General features: G+C 40.4%; 1 protein-coding gene across 3 annotated transcripts in view; it reads right to left on the bottom strand.

Annotated features, from left to right (window-relative positions):
- mei4 (meiosis-specific, MEI4 homolog (S. cerevisiae)) overlaps positions 1-21,642 on the bottom strand; it is a 123,465-nt gene that overhangs the window by 54,452 nt on the left and 47,371 nt on the right. For 2 of the 3 annotated variants that reach the window (XM_073493317.1, XM_073493316.1), the window contains one exon: positions 20-905. The exons of the other annotated variant lie outside the window; for it this stretch is intronic. In XM_073493317.1, the coding sequence (XP_073349418.1) occupies positions 612-905 (294 nt within the window). In that variant the 3' untranslated portion in view covers positions 20-611. Of the gene's footprint in view, positions 1-19; positions 906-21,642 lie in introns of those variants that run through there. 3 annotated transcript variants of the gene reach the window in all.

Below are 21,642 nucleotides of genomic sequence, written 5' to 3' on the forward strand. Positions count from 1 at the left end.
GCCAAGACTTCATGTCAAAATGTCTGTTTTTCTAAATTTGCAACTTAAATGGACAAATTCAGCCAACATATTTCCCTTAAAGTTGACAAATCACATGACCAAGACCAAAACCAACAACATGTTAGTCCATCTCTCAACACTGTCCGACTTCCCGTCTGACCCCCTCTTAAAAAATGGCTCATGAATATAAAGTTTCATTTAAAAAAAAGGCTCAATATCTTTACTCAAACAGGAGGAAATGGTGAATTTGTTGGGGACTATTTTCAGCGGCAGATAAATCCACATTTGGTGATCTAGTGAGTATTTGTTGCAAAATAAATATATAAATAATGTGAGTTCATGGTGATAAAAAGAACAACAACAGTGTGAATCACTGATGTGTTTGAATAGTTTTTGGACGAAATGGAAGATATATCAGGCCGTGATAGATACACAATACTTGCTAAAAGATACATTTATTGTCGGTTTTGGCGTTTTTGAGGGAGTCGTTAAAAATAAGAAAAAAATTGAAACGCCAAACTTAACTTCTAACTAGTTTTGGAGATTATGGTCCTTGCGAATTTTATATAGTCTTTCTATTCCTTTTTAGCGCCCTGCCACAGTGCAGGCTTCTACAGATGCTGGTAAAAAGTGTTAGTCTGCTCGTCTCTTGCACCTGGAGGATCTTTTCTGTCCGAGGAGGTGAGGAGACCTCCTATCCTCCACATGTACATGGAAAACAAGGGAAACTCCTCTGACAATAGGAAGACACGCTGTTCCAAGTGGCTCAGGAAGCCCGTCTCCTCCGACCCCACCTCCACCCTGCACGGTACCTTTGACTTCTCCAGGAGCGTCTCCAGGATCCAGAACAGGTGGCACGAGTTTTGATACTGGTCCACAGGAAACTTGTCGAGCCCTGAGCTGTCCTGCCCCGAGAAGGAAACATCAACATCAGAGCTGCATGATCCTTTGATAACCAAATCCAACCCCACTGACTGTATATGACACGGATCATTGTTGAACAACAAAAGGAAATTTAAATTGTTATGCGTGTCATGTAAAGCTTGTACAGATGCATACTCTCAAACCTCCAGAAGTCTTTTACAACTTTTTAAAGTGTACTGTTTTTGCACACCTGTGGATTGACAGGTGCGTAGGAGAAGACCAAGGGCCAACAAAATCAAGAAAACCTGGACTTAATTAAGTGAAACATGTAAGATTTTTTTTGCTGAAAACATTCGAAACTAGCTATCTATGGATTTTTGCAGCGATATCTACTGAAGAAAACATGCTAACCAGCTATCAATAGAGGTAAACACCAACACTCCCCCACTGCTGCGAGCTCCCAGTCTGGACCGATAGCTACATGGCTAACTGAGCTAACCACCTATTGGCAGCTACAGGTAACAGCAGTTAGCTGTTACTCTGGTGATATGCTGCCCCCAATTGATTTGAATTTGTAAGGTGGCCAATTCTTACATATTGCACCATTAAAAGAAGTCACTGTTGATACAGAATGAAGCATGATTTATTGAGCTCGGATATCGAAATGGTGAACTGAACGAGCTGAACTGCTCTTTTTTATATACACAGTTTCCTCTCCGTCAGCACTTATTTTCTCACTCTTGTGAGCCTGCAAGATTGACGGTTGTAGTTGCCCCGGTGGTTGCAGCTGTAGTGTTTCTGGGCTCGTAGGCAGAGCAAACAGGCCGGGTGGCAGAGCAGCAGTGGGCAGAGCCGGCCTGTCAGCTCTCCCTTACGAGAGGAGCAGCAGAAGATGGGGACAGAGGCCGAAGGGATCAGTATGTTTGCCAGAAGAGCTGTAGCTCGTAGGCCACCAATCAAACCATAAAAAAGCAGACATTATCACCACGGCTAGTCTTGAGAACTGTGGTCCATAGTAACGTCTCTGACATGCTCTTGTAAGTCACATGGCGATGGTGCAACCAAACTACACATCTGATAAATTATTGGCCCTTTGTGTGTCACTTGTAGCACACTCCATTATAGAGGGATATGATAGGCTGTTTATAAACCAAGGCGTATTCGCTATGTGCTTTCAAGTTGGTTTGCTTTTAATGCATACAAGTACAACTATGGAGCATTGTACTGAACTATTTTATTATTGCTATCGATGACTAATTGTATTATTGCCTTTCTATACGTTGAGGCTTGTCTCCATTTGTGTACAACCAGGTCCACTGGGCTAACCAAACCCAAAAGGTCTCCTCCTTCACCTTTACAGCTTCCTTCATCTGTGGTGTTGACTAACAGGATCTTGGCTTGCTGCCATCACAACTGAGCAGCAGTCTCCACAATGGCAGCTTTGAACTCTCTAACACTGGATATGTCAGAGCTTCCTACCACATCCTGAGGGTCAACCAGCACAGATACCTTCTCCACTTGCTGCAGCAAAGATGTAGACAACAAAGAATTCCTTTACGCTACATGACTGAGTAGTTATTCCTGATCGGTGTAATTCAAAGGAGAGACAGTGTGAAGAAATAAATCGTTATTCAAATAAACCAACACTGTTGTAACCCTCCAGGGCTGATGGATTGATGATACAACGACTTGCTGCTTAACAACAGCTAACAGCACAGAATTATGAGGTACAAGGTGTGATTGTTCTCACAGCACACACTCAAGTCAAGTTCGAGACATACAATACACAAAACACTGCAAAGCAAATGTTAATTATTCAAATGAACAGAAGCTGCTGGATTCCTTCCAGGCTAGATCTCAGTGTACCTTTCTAAATGTGTGTGTGCCATATTTTGTGCATGAGAAAGTTTCTGTGTGTGCATCTTTGTGTGTTTGAGAGATGTCACCGAGGAAAACAACCGCCAGATGGCTGTCAGGTATTCCTCTAGGCCTACACTTGAAGAGAGCTGACAGAATGTGACAACAACAGCCCTTAACCCCTTACCAACACACACGCACACAAAAAAACACGCACACCACTTAGACCCCATCAGGATCGGGTCACTTAGCACTTTGCTCTGGAGAGCAAAAACACAATTCTCTTTAAATCTCCCAAGTCAATTGTTCAGTTTTTCCAGCTGTTAGCTCAACTAACAGATATTAAAGACAGAATTCTCCTGCTGACAAAACAACAATTAATGACCCAAAAGTGTAATCAATAACATTTTACTGGCTCCTTGCACAAAATGTCAGCAGTGTGTTCACAATTGGCAGTCACTCCTGTGTTTTTTGCCCACAAGAAAACAAAGATTTTTTCTCTGAGAGCTCTGGAGTGTTGTTTGCTGTTGATTCCTGCCACTTCCATGCATCCACCGTATATTTTTTAACTCTGGAGAAGTTTTTTCACAGTCACTCCTGTGTTGCCTTAATGGCTTCTGAAGTTGCCTTTGAACCACCAGAGATGCTCTAAGCACCTGGTTTATCTCCAAAAACCATCTCAAACCACAGTGCTGCAGTTGAAACATAAGAGAGTTTTGGTCAATAAGACGTTCAAGTTTTAATACTGATGTGGAGCTGGCATTACATTAGCTGGAGAGATTAACAAAAGCCTTTTTCACACAGAGATTCCGCAATATCGCTGCAATCAAGGTTCGCCTCTACGCCGGCTTTGCTTGTTCACACTGAACCAATCAGCGCCGGCATAACGCCGCTCCAGTGTGTCATTTCATACAGCATGCTGGTGTTGTGGAACTAAAAGAGGCATGACGGTACACATCATAACACTTATATCTGTGTGGTTTTTTTAACCATGTTTCCGCCTGTAAATCTAAAAATGTCTCTGCTGACTGTGTGTGAGCAAATGTCTCTAATCATATGGACGCCAGTATAAAGTGTGACTTCATCACATTATCACAATCAGTAAACAGCAGACCTTGTCTAACTCTTACTCCTGGAGAGGGATACTGTTTTCCGGAAGACTCAGTTGGGAGGGCTGACGGTTGCAGTGATTTTTCTCATTAAATTAAATTTGTTGATTTTTTTTCTATATAAGAGTTGCCAGTAACTACAACAACACATTAGTGGAAGGAGACAAAGACAATTTGAGTTAAAGTTTTTTGCTCAAAGTCATGTCACATAATCACTACCAGTAAACAACAGGAGCTGCATGGCTCTCGCTGTTGGGGACAGACGCTGTTTCGGGGATGAAGTTTGAACAGACAGGATGATATAAAGAAGCCAAAGACACTACCTGCTATCACATTACTGTTGTTTGGTCCTGTAACTTTGCTTTGCGAGTTGAAGTTTGGGACATTACTCTTTTATTTGATAAGTGTAGGATCTGTTTAGTTGTCAGACTGTGAACACCATCAGACCTACACACTACTGGCTTACCCTTTTACACAGACGTCGTACCACCTCTGTTGCTGCTGCTACTACTACCTCCGCTGGCAGATCAGAGGCAGAACCAAACTGTCCCCCCCATTCCTCCTCTGTAACTTTCACACAGACAGTGAGGTGGAATATTGGCACAAGATTCCCACCTTGAAAAGGTAGTGTGAAACAGGCTTAAGTTTTCCACATTGCTAATGTTAATGATGCATTATAGCTGACATCAGCTCTCCACAATCACTAAAGCTCAAATATGTTAATATCAACTAGGGGTGGACCAATATGGCTTTTACAGGGCCGATATGGATTATTAGAAATCAAGGAGACAGAAAACCAATATTTGGGATCGACATTCTGAAAATCTTTGTGTCAAAATGTTGAACAACTAGTAATGGAATGAACCCAAATACAATTTACTCAAGTACTGATTTTAAGTATACTTTCGAAGTATTTTACTTGAGTACTTGCTCTGCTACTTCATACTTCCTCTCCACTGCATTTATTAGATACATTTAGTCACTAGTTCCTTTCAGATTCAGATTATTCAGTGTTTAGAGGCTATTAACTGTGACGTTTTACCAATCAGACAATGTTGTGGGTGGGACACTGTGTGAGAGGATGTTGTATCAGAGCCAAAGTAGCACATTTTTTAGACAAAATAAGCAAACTGAAAATGTGACCTTGGAGTTTGGGAACAATTTCAGTGCAGCCTTAATAAACACAAACATGTTTGATACATTCCCTTATCAAACATGTTCATCGGAGTTCATAACCACCAACAGTCCTTGTGCTTTCAGACACAGCTAGAGAAAAAAAGCTGCCTTACAAAACCTTTTATTTCAGTCTAAGAAAAGAAGAAGAAGTTTTCTGCTTCTTTAAATCAAACTGCTCTAGTTGGGCTCATTCTGACATGACAAACTACACTACTACTACAACTTATCATGCGTTATGTCTTTAAATCATGCTTATTTGTTTTGTAAAGCTATATCTGGTGCAATAATGCAGAATCCACAGTTAAACTCAATTTTGTGGGATGATTATTTACTTTATATGTGATCCATCTTGCTGAAATTCCCCCGATCTTTTACCACCCAGGCAGGTGGTGGAGGTAGTTTATGCCAGTTAGACTTGTAAGATGGAGCCCAAGATATTCTGACTTCCATCTCCGATCTGTCAAGCACTAACACAGCCGAGTAATTTATGAAGCTGTGAAGTGGGATTCGATGGAATAAAAATCGATAACTGGAATGAAAATCCAGAGGGAGCTGTGATGGAGCGTCGGCCTTGAACATACACAAACGGTACAACTGCTCGTCCACCGGGAGAGCTGACAGAAGCGGTTGCTTAAGATAAAAATCTGGACACTACAGTGGAGCTGCTGGCCTCCTCGGACACGAACTGCTTTAGAAATGTCACATTACATGGCTGTTGCTTTTATAGTAATTGCATTGGGTTGTAATATGTGATACGTGTGCTGGTGTTTTACTCAAAGACTTGAATCAATCGAACTAAGTATTGTTCTAAATGGTTAATAACTGTCTGCACATCTTACAAAACATTCAATCACACAACTTAATTCAAGTTAATGTAAATTAAAGATAAAATGCTTTTAGTTTACCAGATTTGCAACAATAATTTAGGTTCTTCAGAGGGCAAAAGTGGAGTCAGAGTCCGCCTACAATGTGAAGACGCAGCCTTCTTCACATTCCTGTCTGTACATCCAACGAATACTATCTGAAATCAATGTTTGAGCTCCTGTCAAGTAGAACTGTATTCTTGTTTCATGGAAATCAATGTTCATGGCATGAAGGGAAAAAGAAACACAATGCAGACTGACAGATTCATCAAGCAGGAGCAGAACAAAAATCAGCAGATCTCAGAGAAAAGAGACGTTAGAGGTGACACATTTTATTGGAATGTCTCCATCGGTGGGCGGTTGTGCTCTCCACAGTGGGTCCGATATTAAATCCCCTGAGGATAAATCCCTCTTGAACAGTCCACCAGGAAATCTAATGGGCAAAGCATCCTATCAAACTAAATCTAAATACATCATTACATGCGTTAATGCCGACAGGTTTCCAGGGAAATGAGAAACAATTATGTGACGACCAGCGAGAGAAGTTTGTCTGAAAACAACAATGGCGGTTCTTCAAGGTTGGTTTGTGTAGCTGCTATAGCATCAGTTCTATGAGACCTGGAGAGTTTAGTTCATTGAGAGAAGAGCGAAGAATGACACTGAAGACTTTTCTCCATAGAAAACATGGTTTCACTCTTCTCTCAACTCACTTCGGTAAGAGTTTGATTTACAACTGGCTCCGCTGGTGGCAGCGCTCGACTACTGCTGATCTGACTGGCTGAAGTTAGCCTGTGATAGACAGATGGTTCATCCAATCACCTGCCAAGTATTTCTATAGAAGTGTCTGCCCATATTTCAGTACTGGTAGCCGAAAAACAGAGCCGAACCTTAAGAATAGAAGACAAATAAAACATAATAAAAAGGATGTAAAGATTTGGAGATAAGAACATCAGATGAAGCGACCGGGGCCCATCTGCGTGTATCCTGACCAGACTTCACTAAGTGAGAGGATGGAAACAGCAGGACGGACTGATTGAGCTGTCTGTTGGCTCGTTAGCACTCCTCGGGGATCCGGTGGGCCGCAGGCTGACAGTGACAGGATTTGCTGGTGTCTTTTAATAATCCTGATAAACTACCGTCTCCCACCATGCCAGTTAAAGGACAGCTTCTCATTTCCAGGCCAAACCACAAAGTCGGAATGAACTTCATCCTCAGCGTCTCCTCTCCCACAGAGTGACCTCAGCTAAAGGTTGGGCTTGTGGGTTCAGGTGAGGCTGAGGCAGAGGGGAAGGCTGTTTGTAATCAAGTTTCCAGGTGAGCTCGATGATATGTTCTGGCTTTGAAGCTTATCAACAGGACACTGTAGAGAGTCTGAATATCTGCAGGAGGCTTCACCTGTAACACAGAGGCTCGCGCCCTTCAACTGCGCCCTGTGAAGGTGATAATTAGCTACCCTGAGATTCAGTTCGTCAGAAGAGAAACACGTCGTCTGTGTTTTTGAGGTGTAACATGATCGCAGCTGCTGCTTTCAGCAACCAATTTGGAATGTGGCAAATACGTTTTTTTGCCATTTTCCAAAAATGACCTTGATTTTAAATATTGCATACAAAGAAGATTATTGTACCGTGAAAATTTCCCACAGTTGCAACCTTATAATTATCACGGAATTACACAATAATTACTATTTTTACCAGTTACAATGACTAGGGATGTCCCGGTCAGGTTTTTTTTTTCCCCAATCCCGATCCGAGTCATTTAATATTTAGTATCTGCCGATACCGAGTCCCGATCCGATACTCAGCCGTAACTAATATTTTCCTAGATAATACAGCTGCATTAAGAAAAAAATTACCTGCATCCAAGCTGTTCCTTAATAGGTTTTTTTATTGTGTTGAAACAAAGTAAAACCTTTCATATGGCTTTTTCTTATTCTCCATATTCTATTCAGGGCTCTACAGTGCGAGCATTTCACTCGCACAAGTTACCATCACAACCACAAGTTACCGTCACAACCTATTTTATCTGCGATCATTCAAAAACTACAAATCCCACAATCCTCTGGCCGCAACGCACCAATCACAGTAGTTTTCTGTAATGACGCAACGAGTGTCATGCGAGAGGTGACAGGTCAACGGAGGGAAAAAAAAGAGAGCGAACTGCCGGTAACTCGAAGAAGAAATAGAAGAAGAAAGAGTGCGAAAGCAGGATGAAATCAATTGAGTATTTTTTCAAACGGAAGCGAGAGGAGCACAATGAGAAGGAACTGAAAAAGTGGAAAGTCGTAAGTGATGCAGCGGAAGTTGTGGAGGCTAGTGCTAGCATTGATGTTGACGCCATGGCGGCTACCAAAGACCCTGTCCCCGCTGCCCCACCGACTGGAGGAAGAACCTACAAATTCAACGACAACTGACATCCTTTGTGTTTAGTACACATTGGATACAAAATTAAATGAAAAAAATGAAATCACTGTAAATTTAAGAAATTGTTTTGTGTTGCCTGAAATGAAAAAAATGAAATCAAACACTGTAAATTAAAAAAATTGTTTTGTGTTGCCTGAAATGAAGAAAAAAATGAAATCAAACACTGTAAAAACACTGTAAATTAAAATTTTGTTTGTGCTGCCTATTTAAGTGTGAAGTGTTAAGCATCGATAAATAAATATTTTTTGTGCTCCCATACATATCTTTGTGCTCCCAGATATTTTACTTGAGGAGCACATGTGCTCGGTGGGTAAAATGTCAGCGTAGAGCCCTGCTATTGCAACATTGGTTTTCATTTGGTTTTTTTTTTAACAAAAACAACCAAATAAACAAAGTCAGTAACTAAACCCTGATTCTCTACCACGGAGATGGGCTGGTTATCCAGAGCGATGAACTCAATGACCTTCTCTGTGATATTTTTGGCCATGTCGCTGTCTCGAGGATATTTCTCTTTCCTTTTGAAAGTATCTGTGAGTGTTTGTTGCTTTGGTGCCTTTGCCTGTATTGCTTCAGTGAACTCGTATTCCTTTGAGTGTTTGTTTTTTATGTGCCATATCAAATTTGTAGTATTAAATGCAGCTTTTTTGTTACCCCCTCGTGAAACGGTCGTATTGCAGATGTTACATGTTGCAGTTAGACTGCTTTCGCTTTCTAATTTACACTTTACACTTCCACACTGCTGACATTTTATCCACAGGTTTGCCAGGGTAACGTTACGCGTGCGTAGGGATGTAACGGTATGAAAATTTCACACCACGGTAATAGTGACCAAAATTATCACGGTTATCGGTATACCGCGGTATTTTTAAAATGTCTTCAAAATGTTGAAAAAACACTGATACACTGATAAATTGAAATAATTTCACCAAGATTTATATTTAAATAGATTTATTATATATTAAAAGGCTTAGGGTATAAGCAGCCTGTTTTTGAAAGCATCCTGTAATGTCTGCGTTACAGAGGTAGAATGAGATGTACTGGCAGTAGCACTCGATTGGCCAGCAGACCCTCTCTGTGAAAAAAATGAATAGAAAATGTCATTATTAATTATTACTGTCATTGTTACTTAATACTAAGGGTGCAACCAACAGATCACAAAACTCACAATCTAGATCATATCACTTTTGTGAGAAACAGGTTGGATAATTTTTTAGATCAAAACAAAAAGGATTATTGTTAAATTAATTATGAACACTATTTTGGCTCTTATCTCTATCTAGACACTTGTTATATTCACCATTTTATATTATTCTTTATATATAGTCTATTCTACAAATAATCCACAAGTATTATATATTTCTGATATTACTTATATATATTGGCTGTCTGTCTCTGTCTGCTTGCTCGTCTGTCGTCAATGGACTCGGTCAATCTGATTGGTCAAATGGCTGCTGAGCCACAGGTAGACGCTGCTCCGGTGAACGGAGCTGAGATGAAAGTCAGTCATCTCAGTCAGTTTGCATTCACTAACTCAGTCCACCCAGTACGTGTTTGTCTCAAATCCTCCTCACTGCAGCTCTGCATCAATATTTGGGGAATTATAAGGTCGACTTTAAAAAGTGAAATCTACAATTAAGAAGCGGTTCAGATAACGTGCCAAATCACGGATCAACTTCGTTCAGTTATACCACTATCTGGTCAGTTTACATTAGTGACAACAGCAAATTAGACAGAGAAAACTCGACATACACACACGTCATGCACCCGAGCTTAAGGTTAATTTACCTTGCATTCACTAAGAGAGCTAACAGTTGAGGGCGATGGTCGCGCAAATGAGTAAGTAAATTGGACGTGTTGCTGCCTCTCGCAACAACTTTCTTCTTGCAGCTCCTGCAGATAGGGCTGCCATCCTCGACCAGCTGTCCCTGAGCATTCTCATAATAACCAAAATACGCCCAGACTTCAGATTTGGTTCTCTTTGAAGGCGGAAAAATGCCTTGAGGGCCGCTACTATCACGTCCTCCCTCCGCCATGTCTTCTTCACTACATAACAAGCGCACGTTGCACGCTGCGCCTGCGTAGGGAGACTTGGATAAAGTATCTCGCGAGTTTTCCACACCGTGGTTATCGACCGCGGCGGTTACCATGGTAATTAAAACTTAAACGGTAACCTTCACCGTTGGGAATTTTACCGTGGTTTACCGTGACACCGGTAACCGTTACATCCCTACGCGTGCGTCTGCGTTCTCCCACATATTGTGCTCTGTTTACAGCTGACGTAAAAATCCTCGGCTTGGGTCCACGTTCAAAATTGCTGATCCCCATCAGCGAAACATTGCCCATATTGGCCCAGATCCCGATCCCGCAGATCAGCTCGGGATATCCCTAACAATGACTATAATAAGTTCCAACAAAAAAATTTTTAGCTTTGCTTTGATTTAATAAAACTATTATGTTCTCAAAGATATAAACTTGATATAAACTGGAAATATACATATTTTTAGTAACACTAATACAGTAGAATTCTAACACTGTTGAAATTGAACAATCTTTGGTGTTGGTCTTTATCAGAACTGTTGAACTGGACATTAGGGCCCTCCCTCTCTCTCTCCCACCCTCTTGGTGAAAAGTTACAGTGAAACTTAGTTAGTTTCACTGTAAAATAGAGTAACTTTAGTTTAGTTAGAGGACACAGTCTTTAACTTGAGTTGAAAAGCTAGCAGTAGCTGTCTGTCTGATATCAAGACACAGTATCTGGAAATGTGTGATTTAGTGGATTACCTTGTTGGAATCTGTTTTATTTACAATGCTGTTCTGTGGCTGAACTGACCAGGATTACTTCTGTTGCTCGTCCCGTTACATTTAATGCCAGTGGTTAAATGCCACTCTTACAAACCATTAATGTTCGTGCATATTCCCGGGGTAAAGAGGATCCTAAAGTGAGCAAGTTCATTTCATGAATAGATGGATAGTTGCGTGGCTGGATTATCTGGAAGAGAGAACGCCACATTGGTAAGTACAGTATTAAGTAACGTAACGTTAACAGATTGTTTCTGTTCCTGCCTGCCTGGCTGCCTTCAGTGCCCTGTCCCTATCGTGAACAAGGTGATAGTGTTATATATTTGAGACTAGATAAACTGCAAACGGGTCAGATGAGAGAGGTCTGGTATGGTCTGCTATGTGAGACTAGATATGACTTGAATGCCACACTTGTCAGGCTCCAGTAAATATAGCTGTTCCAATGTTTAATGTTACTCCGGGACCGCAAAGATTTAACATTAGCCCATATTTTCTAACCCTATCGCCAGAGTAATGCGTGGAAGGTTTTTCATGGAGAGGAGAATTACTTTGTGTGTGTTTACTTTAGATTAAGAGGGAGATTTAGAGGATTCAGATATTTTCAGCAGAAGTGGCCCTCAAATGATGATGATTGACTCAGAGTATCCTCCATGCAAAATGATGACGTACTCCCCCTGTGTTGTCGGTGGAGGCTGTGCAGCCATTGGCAACTATTGGAGCCAAGTTCAGCCGATAACAATAGTTTGTAAAAGGTCCCATCGGCGCCGACCTCTAGTTAAAAGCACTAGAAAAAGCTGCAGGTGGACCTTGATTTGGAATTATTCTGTTGAGATTTCTTTTTCAACATCTATCACATTACTTACTAGAGAAATAGTTGTGAGTTAAATGAACATTAGTCTAAACGAATTTAAGTGAAACAATAGTGGATGACTCAGAGTTAAATGTTTGAACATCTGAATCTAGAATGAAACAATTACCAGGGTCATTTGTGTCGTAGTGAAATTCTATCATTCCATCTTTGTGTAGTCCATAGAAATTAAACTGTCATTACTCAAACTCTCATTGTTGTGGTTTGAAGGCAAAATGAGATGTTTGGAGACAGTGTACAAATAATAAGCAGCTCAACATTTTTTTATTTTAGGGGCTCCTTGTAGAGACGTTTCAAAATGGTGTCTCAAGAGAAACAACCTATACCTGGAACCTCGTTAATTACCACAGGTGGGATTTGGAAATGTGAAAAGTCTTTTGCACAGAGGTGGATGAGGACCAGGGCTGTGTTAAGGAGACATCTCTGGGATCTGTATGCAGTACGGGAGCCTGAAGCACCATGACCCAGATAACATCAGCTGCACTGAGATTGTATAGCTGCGGCCTGAATGGGATTTAATCGTCCATTTGATTGGACGTGGAGCTCGTTACTGCTCTGACTGGGTCACAGGCGAGCAGACAGCCTGCTGCTGAAGGAGGGAGAGCCGAACTCAAAGTTTCTCAAGTGGAGGAAAATACAAGAATGAAGATGGATGAGAAGACGGATTTTAACTTCAAAGTGACTAACTTGTTGAATAATAGGCATTTTATTCAAGTACAACTATTTTCACTGAATATTTCTGCAGCCTCATCTATTATTTATTTTTCTGGTCTCTAGAATGTTAAAAAATAGTTAAATAATAATGATAAAAAATCCAAGGCAAAGCTTTCAAATGTCTTGTTTTATCCAACTGAGAGTTCAAAATTTAAAGATATCCACCTTTTCAGAATATTACACAGTGAAAAACAGCAAATTTAACTTTTCATAGACTTGCATAGTCAGCATTGTGTCAGCGCTGGAGAAAAGTCTGGCTGCAGCAATCCTCATTCTGGAATAGGGAAATGAACACTCTGGCTTGTTTGCATGTCTTTAAACTAGGGCTGTCGAAGTTAACGCGATAATAACACATTAACGCAAATTTTAACGCCGTTATTTTTTTGACACACGATTAATGCAAGCACGTTCTGTGATTATGACCCTTTTGAATGGCAAGTTCAGCTTCAAAGCCCTGCCAGATGATTCTCAACAAGAATGAAGTTATTTGCATTTACTGTTGATGTGAACTGAGTTACCTCCGGAGTACATCAAGTACCAAATACCACTTGCTGGCCAAGCACACAGCTGATGCAGAGAGCCCTCCTCCCCCTCGCCAAAGGCAGACCACGCTGATAGTTTGCAGTGAGACTCCTGGACAACTCTACATGTGACAAACTGTGAACAGCGATAGCTAAATGGGTGGCTACAGCTTGCAAGCCAATTAACATTGTTTAGTTAATCTTTACAAGTGTAAAGTTGGACACTACATTGTGTTAGTATTACTAAGGAATGTTACATTCAGGTCAATATGCCCATCTGTTGTTGCCTGTTGGGCATGAGTTGAGCTTTATAATCAAATTGCGGGACATTTAATGATGTATTTTATGTCATAGAACATAATGTGTAAATATTTTCAGCCTGTGGTAACCACAGACCTTATTTCAGGCATTTAACTGAAAACCAATTAAAAAAACTCTCAGACTTTGAGACGAGGGAACCGGATGTGCAGAATTGCTAACTGATATGTGACCACTCTATAGGCACCCAGTGACAGGCTTTACACTAACAGTCTACATCTGGTGAGTCAGACTAAGCCCAATATGAACCCTTCAAATAGCTTGTTCTGTGGGACAGTCCATGAATCTTTGTGATTTTTGCTCAGAAGATAAATCCATAAGACTTTAACTTGAAAGAAATGTCATTACAATTTAACTAAAATATTGTGAATTGTATAATTACGCCTCATTTGTCCAACTGAGTCCAACCCACTTCAAACCAGCCAGAAAAGAAACAACAAAAACATAAATACAGGAATGTCTTATGGAAAATAACCAAAACCACTCAAACACAGAGTGCCTTTAAATGAATCAATGATCTAACCAACACCTTTTTACACCTACAGTTTGTGCTGCTGCTAATTGTTACGATCACAAAATGAATATTTTTTGGACATTGTTTGGACTGACAGTCCTGCAGTTTGGGTACAGATGATTTGACCCCCTGAGCTTGGGGAGTTGTTTTGTGCTGCTTTGAAAAAACTCGCATATCAAATTGCTAATTGCCAGAACTCTTTTACAGCTGATAAATGCAGCTAATTAGCTTTCAACCTTCTGTGACTCACTGCTTCAGTGACATTTGTAATTCTGATGAAGTTACTACAGAGTTCACATCAATGCCTTCTTCCAGGAAGGGTTGCTTTATTTTGTCCTGGTACATTTTGCACCTACGGAGTTATTTTAAGAGGAAAAAGACAGAGTGACAAAACAGCACAGGGAAGAAGACAGAAATATGGAGAACACGAGAGACATTAGGGTAAATGGAAGGAAGAACATTATGAAAAAAAGAAAGAAAAAGCAAAAGAGCCTCATAGGGACAAAAAGTAAAAGGCAGAGAAAAGGAAAATTTGACGGGAAAAGATTGATGAAAGAGAGGGAGAACAGGCGACAAACGGAGAGTGAGGCAGTGAGAGCAAAAAGAGTGAGGGAGACGCTGACAAAGAGTACATAATGAAGCTGTGCTCGGCTGGGAGTGTGAAGGGCAGTAATTTACTGATCAAGGACAGAGATTGATTTGTCACCGGAGTGGAAAAGAAAGCCCACAGCGTGAGTGAGAAGCTTCAGCCTTCCCTCTTCAACAGCGCTGTCAGTTAGTTGGCACACAGTTACCGTCTGAATGCACAGAAGCTCGGCCTGCGCTGACCCCGAGCACAACTTCTGAGTCCAGTGTGATGCTGAAGCAGGACCAGTTTATCAGACCTGAGTCCAGGTCAGCAGTCACACCCGGGGAACAAGAAATCCAATGTTTCTATAAATTCATAGGGATGCACCAATTTATCAGCTAGTGAGATGCTTAGTGGTGGTGACGTTTAAATCATGTGACCGTGACGTTGTCTGTTTATAGCCTAACATTAGCTTTTTACTTCTAGAAATGTAATCTATGCTTTGAAAATCATAAAAGTGGTGTTCATCTGTGAAGATCATCTTGCTGAACAAAACGTGTATGAATCATAAACTTGTGTTTGCCACAGAGATTAATTTCTGCAGTAATCCAAAATCAAATTAGCAGTGGCTGATGTTTTTCTGTTGTGTCACATCACATTGTGTGCTGGAACATTCATGAGCTACTTGCTGATGACATCCCTGCCATGAGTGTGCAAGGGTAATGGAAGCATCTAAAAATGTCAGACATTTGTATAGGGGACCAAAAGGCTTTGAAGCAGCAAAAAATGTTCTTTTCCATGTGAATATATATATATATATATATATATATATATATATATATATATATATATATATATATATATATATATATATATAATTGTGCTCTTTCAAAGTGTGTTTTACAGTGTGATGAAGGCCTGAATAACTCTAAAAACAGTTTTTTTCATGTTGAAGATTTGTTTCTTTGGCACAAAAGGAGAAATGAACAGGAACAAAATATCATCAGTATCAAAACTGTTAATTTAACATTGGTGAACTCAAAGCCTCCCTATTTTACATTCCTGCTGTGACGTAGACTTTTAAATATATTTTCCACATATGACACAGATGTGATCTAATGCTTGAAGTCTGCTTTTTTCTTTTGGTTTCACCTGATGTTAGACTAATTTGGACTTCTCTTTCTGTATACTTTCTGTAATAGGATTACTGCTCAAATTTCATTGAGCTCAATGACCATAACGGAATTGTATTCTATTGACATCACATATACATTGTTTGTATACGAATTCAACTGGACTACTTATGAGAACAGTATTTCGACTTTTCCACTGCTAATTAACAACTTTGTGTCCACGCTGCAGCAGTCCTCAGTAACTGGCTGACGGCTGTGATGAGACATCGTGGGTGTTCATCACAGATGGCTGATCTGATATGACAGCTTCCTTTGATCTGAGCATGTCTGGATCAATATGTAAAAGTCCTGGGAGGAAAGATGCAGTACAAGGTGCTGTAAGGCCTCTGACCTGACAGATCTGGAGCTTTGTGCTTTTCTTATTATCTGATTGTACATTTTAACATTCTCTCCTCACTATATCATAATAATATTTGAAGTTTATTTTACCTGATGATCTTGTTATAGTATATTAGGTGGTTTAGAATAGGTTGAAAATGAATTATTTTTTTTATATATGAAACACTGCATGAATCAATTATACTTGCTATGTTTACTATTTTATGTATTTCTTTTTCATTTTGGCTTTGCAATTTTGACATGTGCAAACTGTGAAGTGTCCAAGCGGCCAGAAACATAACAGAAGAAGAAGAAGTTTCTTGTTCCAACTTTTAATGAGAAATTAAAATTCATGCATTCACTCTGTCTGTTAACACAATTTTCATGATGGACTCACATCATGTCCTGAGAACCATATTTGTGTTTCTGGCTTAATGGATTTATCTTTTCAAAGACTTGTTTGAACAACTCGTTGTTTTAATGTTCCTTGAATCTTTTAGGATTGAACCTATGATGACTGATGAAGATTTACCTCATATGCTCTGGAATTGCTCTTATCAGAAAGAACTTCTGACACTACGAAAACTGAAATCTTGTCTTGTCAAGGTCTGAATATAAGCTTTAATAAAAAAATTTCATATTCCTGGGTACGGCTGGGAAAAGTGTATTCTACACAACTGGAAATCAGAACTTCCTCCATCGCAGAGGCAATGGTTCAATAAATAAAAATCCTATAGGACACCTGAAAAAATCATGATTAGTCGGAGGAGGAAAGCAGCAACGTATGAAAAAATGTGGGGCTCTTTAATAATTATAATAACAACAATAATAACTTTGATTATTAGCAGATTATTTAAGTCCACGTAAACACAGTTATAAATATGAAGCAAAGAAACAGAGAGATTGGAATATTTACTTGATCAATAATTCTCAACATTGCTGCCAATTCATTTTCTGTTCATCAACTGCTTGATACCAGTTAGTAGGCAGGGGTCCAGGGCACGACCCAAAAATCTGTAATGTGCGACTAAACATTATCATTGTCACACTGATGTGCCTTTATTGTTTAAACAACTGGGGTAACGCAATTTCTTGTTGCGTGTTATTTAGATGAAGAAAAACATGTATTTGCACCTGCTTATAATCATTTAAATAGTGTTCAATTCAATTAAAAAAGTATTATTGTATGCACCTAAATGAAAAAGATAGGTGCATGAGTGAAAACAGTGTGAAAAAAGAGAGAGCCATTTTACAAAAGAACAAATTAGTAAATAACAGTAGTAACATAAAACTGAAACTAACTGAAAAGCGAAACAAGAGAATAAGGTCTGGAGTCGAGATCCAGTTTGATTCAATATCAATAAAGGTGAAGAAGATGATCCAGTGATCTCGTAAGAGAGCCAATCACAAACTGATTAATCAAGAAGGAATTAGTTTTTGTGTTCTGTTAAAATTTGTCGACAGCAGAAATGTTACGTTGCTTTAATACTTGAAGAAAAAGGGGTCAAATATGAAAATAAGCCTTTTTTTCTATGTACATTAATTGACGGCAGACTGTATTCAGCCCTGTGGTTGTCCTCATACAGCCCCGTTACACGCAGCAGTCGTATTACTCTCCTGGTACGACTCTCCTTTGAAGTGCAGCGTACAAATAGTTTCTGGTGGTTCTCCACTGAAGTGAGTACAACCACAGTGTGCTGCAGGCTCACACACAACATGACCACACACCACCTTCCCCGCCCGTTAGCCCGCAGCAGACAACAACTCCCAGGAATTGATTTTTTTCCTCTCTTTTTCTCGCCTCTGTCTTGTAGAAGCGTCCTCTTGCAGTGTTTTATTTTTTCCCCTGACCGTCTCTTTGAAGGCGGTCCGCTGACAATCCACTGATTCAACCGACAGAAAATCGATTCAATCTCATCCAAGCCGGCATTCTGAGCTCATATCTTGACATCTTGACTGCCCGAGGAGGTGGAAGAACACAGGTCTGTCTATTTCACACACACACAGAAAAAAGCACTGCATCTCCTTGTGCTCTGCAAGTTTATCTCAGCATCAGCAACCCAAGAAAAGGTCCGTTGGGTTGGATGATTATTTTCTTTTTTTGTTAAATGGTCTGATGAAGCTGCGACTGACAGAGAGAGGAGGTCAGCTCTGTCACAGCTGATAAGACTGCAGAGTTCCCCGCAAAAGACCATGCCACAAAATGTACAGTGTTCACTCACTCAGAGAGACTTGATAGAGCCGAAAGCTGACAAAAGAGCTTCACGTTTGACCCGACAACTCACAGTCCTTCTCTTTTCTCTCACCAAGCTATCCTTGGTTCTCCTCTGCCTCTCCCCCCGTATTCACTAGGAGGTTGGTCGGCCTCAAGAGGCTTTCACGAAGAGACTCTGACTGTAGATAAGCTCAAACCAAGACTGTCTAACTTCAAGGCAAAGAAAGTTTATTTGAACATTTCTGGACTGATTTGACTCGAACTGTGTAAATTAAGAGAAAAACAAGGCATCAAACCCTTTACTCCAGCATAAAATGTTTGCTTTATAGAAGAAGCCAGCAGTTACAAGGACATTTAAGGATTGTGATAATACAAAAACCCTTCCAGTTGTATAAACTCTTTCAGATGTGAAGCAGAACTGAGCTGCATAAAATATAAAATATGGATGGAGCTTCCGGGTCTAAAAGGTGCAGCCAGTGCAAAAGTGCCTTAGAGATTCAACACATTTTTTTAATTCAGTCATTATCTACTGATTCCCCCATGCTGATAAAATGTCAGGTTTCGTAGTCCACAAAACAATTCTGGAACTTCAAAGCAAAACAGTGTTGCTGCTGAAAAAAACATAAAATGGCTCCATAATGCATCATCCAAGTCACTGGATACCCTGAGATCCCAAACTGACTTGAAAAGACCTTATTTACAACGCCGACCCGTGGTCAAGTTCATGTACCCACTTCAGACGGAGTGATTGGTAACGCTTTTAGCTTAGCAGCTATAGTGAACATTTCATTTGTAAATAACGTCAAACTGGGATTCTTACAGTTGTTTTCTGCTCTGGGCAGTAACCAGGCTGCTAATGCTAACGCTGTCTTTGTGCGTCAACAGTATTACCAAAGGGAAACGCAAAGAGGAAGAAATTGAAAATATATCTATTCCCACTTTAAAATAAGTCATTTCTTTGTGAAATCATCTAACCTGCAGTAGACTTATTAGAAGACTGGCCAAACATTACAAACCAGTCTGAGATGTCTTCGTGACAGAGGCCCCTGAGCAGTTTTATGCAAAACCACTTACACCTGTGAATCCTAAAACTGAAAACCTTCTTCCACTTTTTTACTGACCACTAAACAGACTCTTATATACATTGATATCAGTATTGTCACTGTTCTCAATCTAATATCTGAGATCTTGAGAAAAAAGCTTTATTCAGTTGTGCTTCTTTCCACCTTCTCTGCTCTCGCCTCTTCTTCTATGCTGTGGTCTGCTCTACACTATTATACAGTACATAACATGTACTGAATGGTTTTCTTTCTAATTCAAAGTGCAGATTATATGTCATCATCTCTCAGAGGACAGTTGTTACCTAAGAAGGGACAGAAAAGATCTGCACTCTCAAACGAGAACAAGAAATCATGAAATGAAGGGTAATGGAGGCACAGAAAAGGAAGGATAGCAAAGATTCACAACATCATGTCTTCGTGTGCAGCTTTTCTCTTTTACCTGTTTTATTTTACAGACTAAATTTAGATTTAAGAAATACTATATTACAGATTTAGGTACTTTTAGATTCATATGCCTGAATGAATACAGTGGATGTTCAAAAACCTGTTCAGTATGTCTGCAGTGTGTTTGTACATTTATGCATGACTTGGAGCGTGTGAGTTTGATAGTAACTCGACAGAAGCTCCCAGGTTTACTTTTATAAAGTGACTTTGATCAACCAGTCTAATTTTCCTTCCTGGTCAGACCGCTAATGAGAGCGCTGTGCTTTGAGGATAGAGGACGGCTTTGATCCTCGGCTAATTGTCCATCAAATTCTCTGCCTTTTTCCCTAAATCTCATCGTTCTTCAAATCTGTCACATGCACAGCGGTGGACGGGGACAGAGCGGTGCTCGCCACACAGAGAGTATCTCACCTCACAGAGAACATCTTACCACCACACACAGGCTTCTTTTCCACCAGCATAGATCCAGTTCTGCTAAAGTTTGTGTACCTAACTTCAAGCCGTTAGGAGCATTTTGACCCAAAATAAAGTAGTTTAGAATCCAGAAACATGGTTCAAAGCTGAAACTGAAAAATACCATGTTTTTCAGTGTGAACCGAAGTGGGCGTGTCATATTCTACAGGTCTTTTGTTGTGGTTGTGGTGGTGGTGGTGGTGGTTGTGGTTGTGGTTGTTGTTGTGGTGGTGGTGGTGGTGGTGGTGGTGGTTGTGGTTGTGGTTGTGGTTGTGATGGTGGTGGTGGTGGTGGTGGTGGTGGTGGTGGTTGTTGTGGTGGTTGTGGCGGTTGTGGTGGTGGTAGTTGTTGTGGTTGTTGCTGTGGTTGTTTTTGTCATGCTGGTGGTGGTGGTTGTTGCTGTGGTTGTTTTGTGGTGATGGTGGTGGTGGTGGTTGTTTTGTGGTGATTGTTGTGGTGGTGGTAGTTGTTGTGGTTGTTGCTGTGGTTGTTTTTGTCATGCTGGTGGTGGTGGTTGTTGCTGTGGTTGTTTTGTGGTGATGGTGGTGGTGGTGGTTGTTTTGTGGTGATTGTTGTGGTGGTGGTGGTTGTTGTTGTGGTTGTTGTGGTTATGGTGGTGATGGTGGTGGTTGTGGTTGTGGTGGTAGTTGTTCTGGTTGTTGCTGTGGTTGTTTTGTGGTGATGGTGGTTGTTGCTGTGGTTGTTTTGTGGTGATGGTGGTGGTGGTTGCTGTGGTTGTTTTGTGGTGATGGTGGTGATGGTGGTGGTGGTGGTTGCTGTGGTTGTTTTGTGGTGATGGTGGTGGTGGTTGCTGTGGTTGTTTTGTGGTGATGGTGGTGGTGGTTGCTGTGGTTGGTTTTGTGGTGATGGTGGTGGTGGTGGTGGTTGTTGGTGGTGGCTGATTTTAATTTAAACGAGAAACAAGTAAAAGTAACTTGAACACAATGCTGATTTTAATTCTCCGTAATTTAAAGTTGTGAAAGTGCATCAGTGGATTCTGGGAATGAAATGGAAGACAGCCTCTGTCTCTGCACAGATTCTAGTACAGGTTTCTGCCAAAATATATTTTGTTCTGGGCCAAACTCCTGCTCTTTAAATGTACTTGGAAATGATGCAGATTGCTCTAAACATTGGCTCAATTAATTCTACATTTTCTCCGGCAATGACAGCCAAAGTTTAGCTGCTTTGCAGACGAGCTGACAAACCACAGCGTGTACATGTCTCTATGCTGTGCTCAGCATGATGTAAGTTAACTCTTAGTGGATTTTTAGGCCAGTCAGATAGTAGCTGCACCTAAAATGCCAAAGCCATTATGACTGTGACTGTGAATTGCCAGTAGCCATTAATCAAGCTGCCTGAGAATGCTA

This window comes from Pagrus major, chromosome 22 (genome assembly GCF_040436345.1).
Source record: "Pagrus major chromosome 22, Pma_NU_1.0".
NCBI classification, from domain to species: Eukaryota; Metazoa; Chordata; class Actinopteri; order Spariformes; family Sparidae; genus Pagrus; species Pagrus major.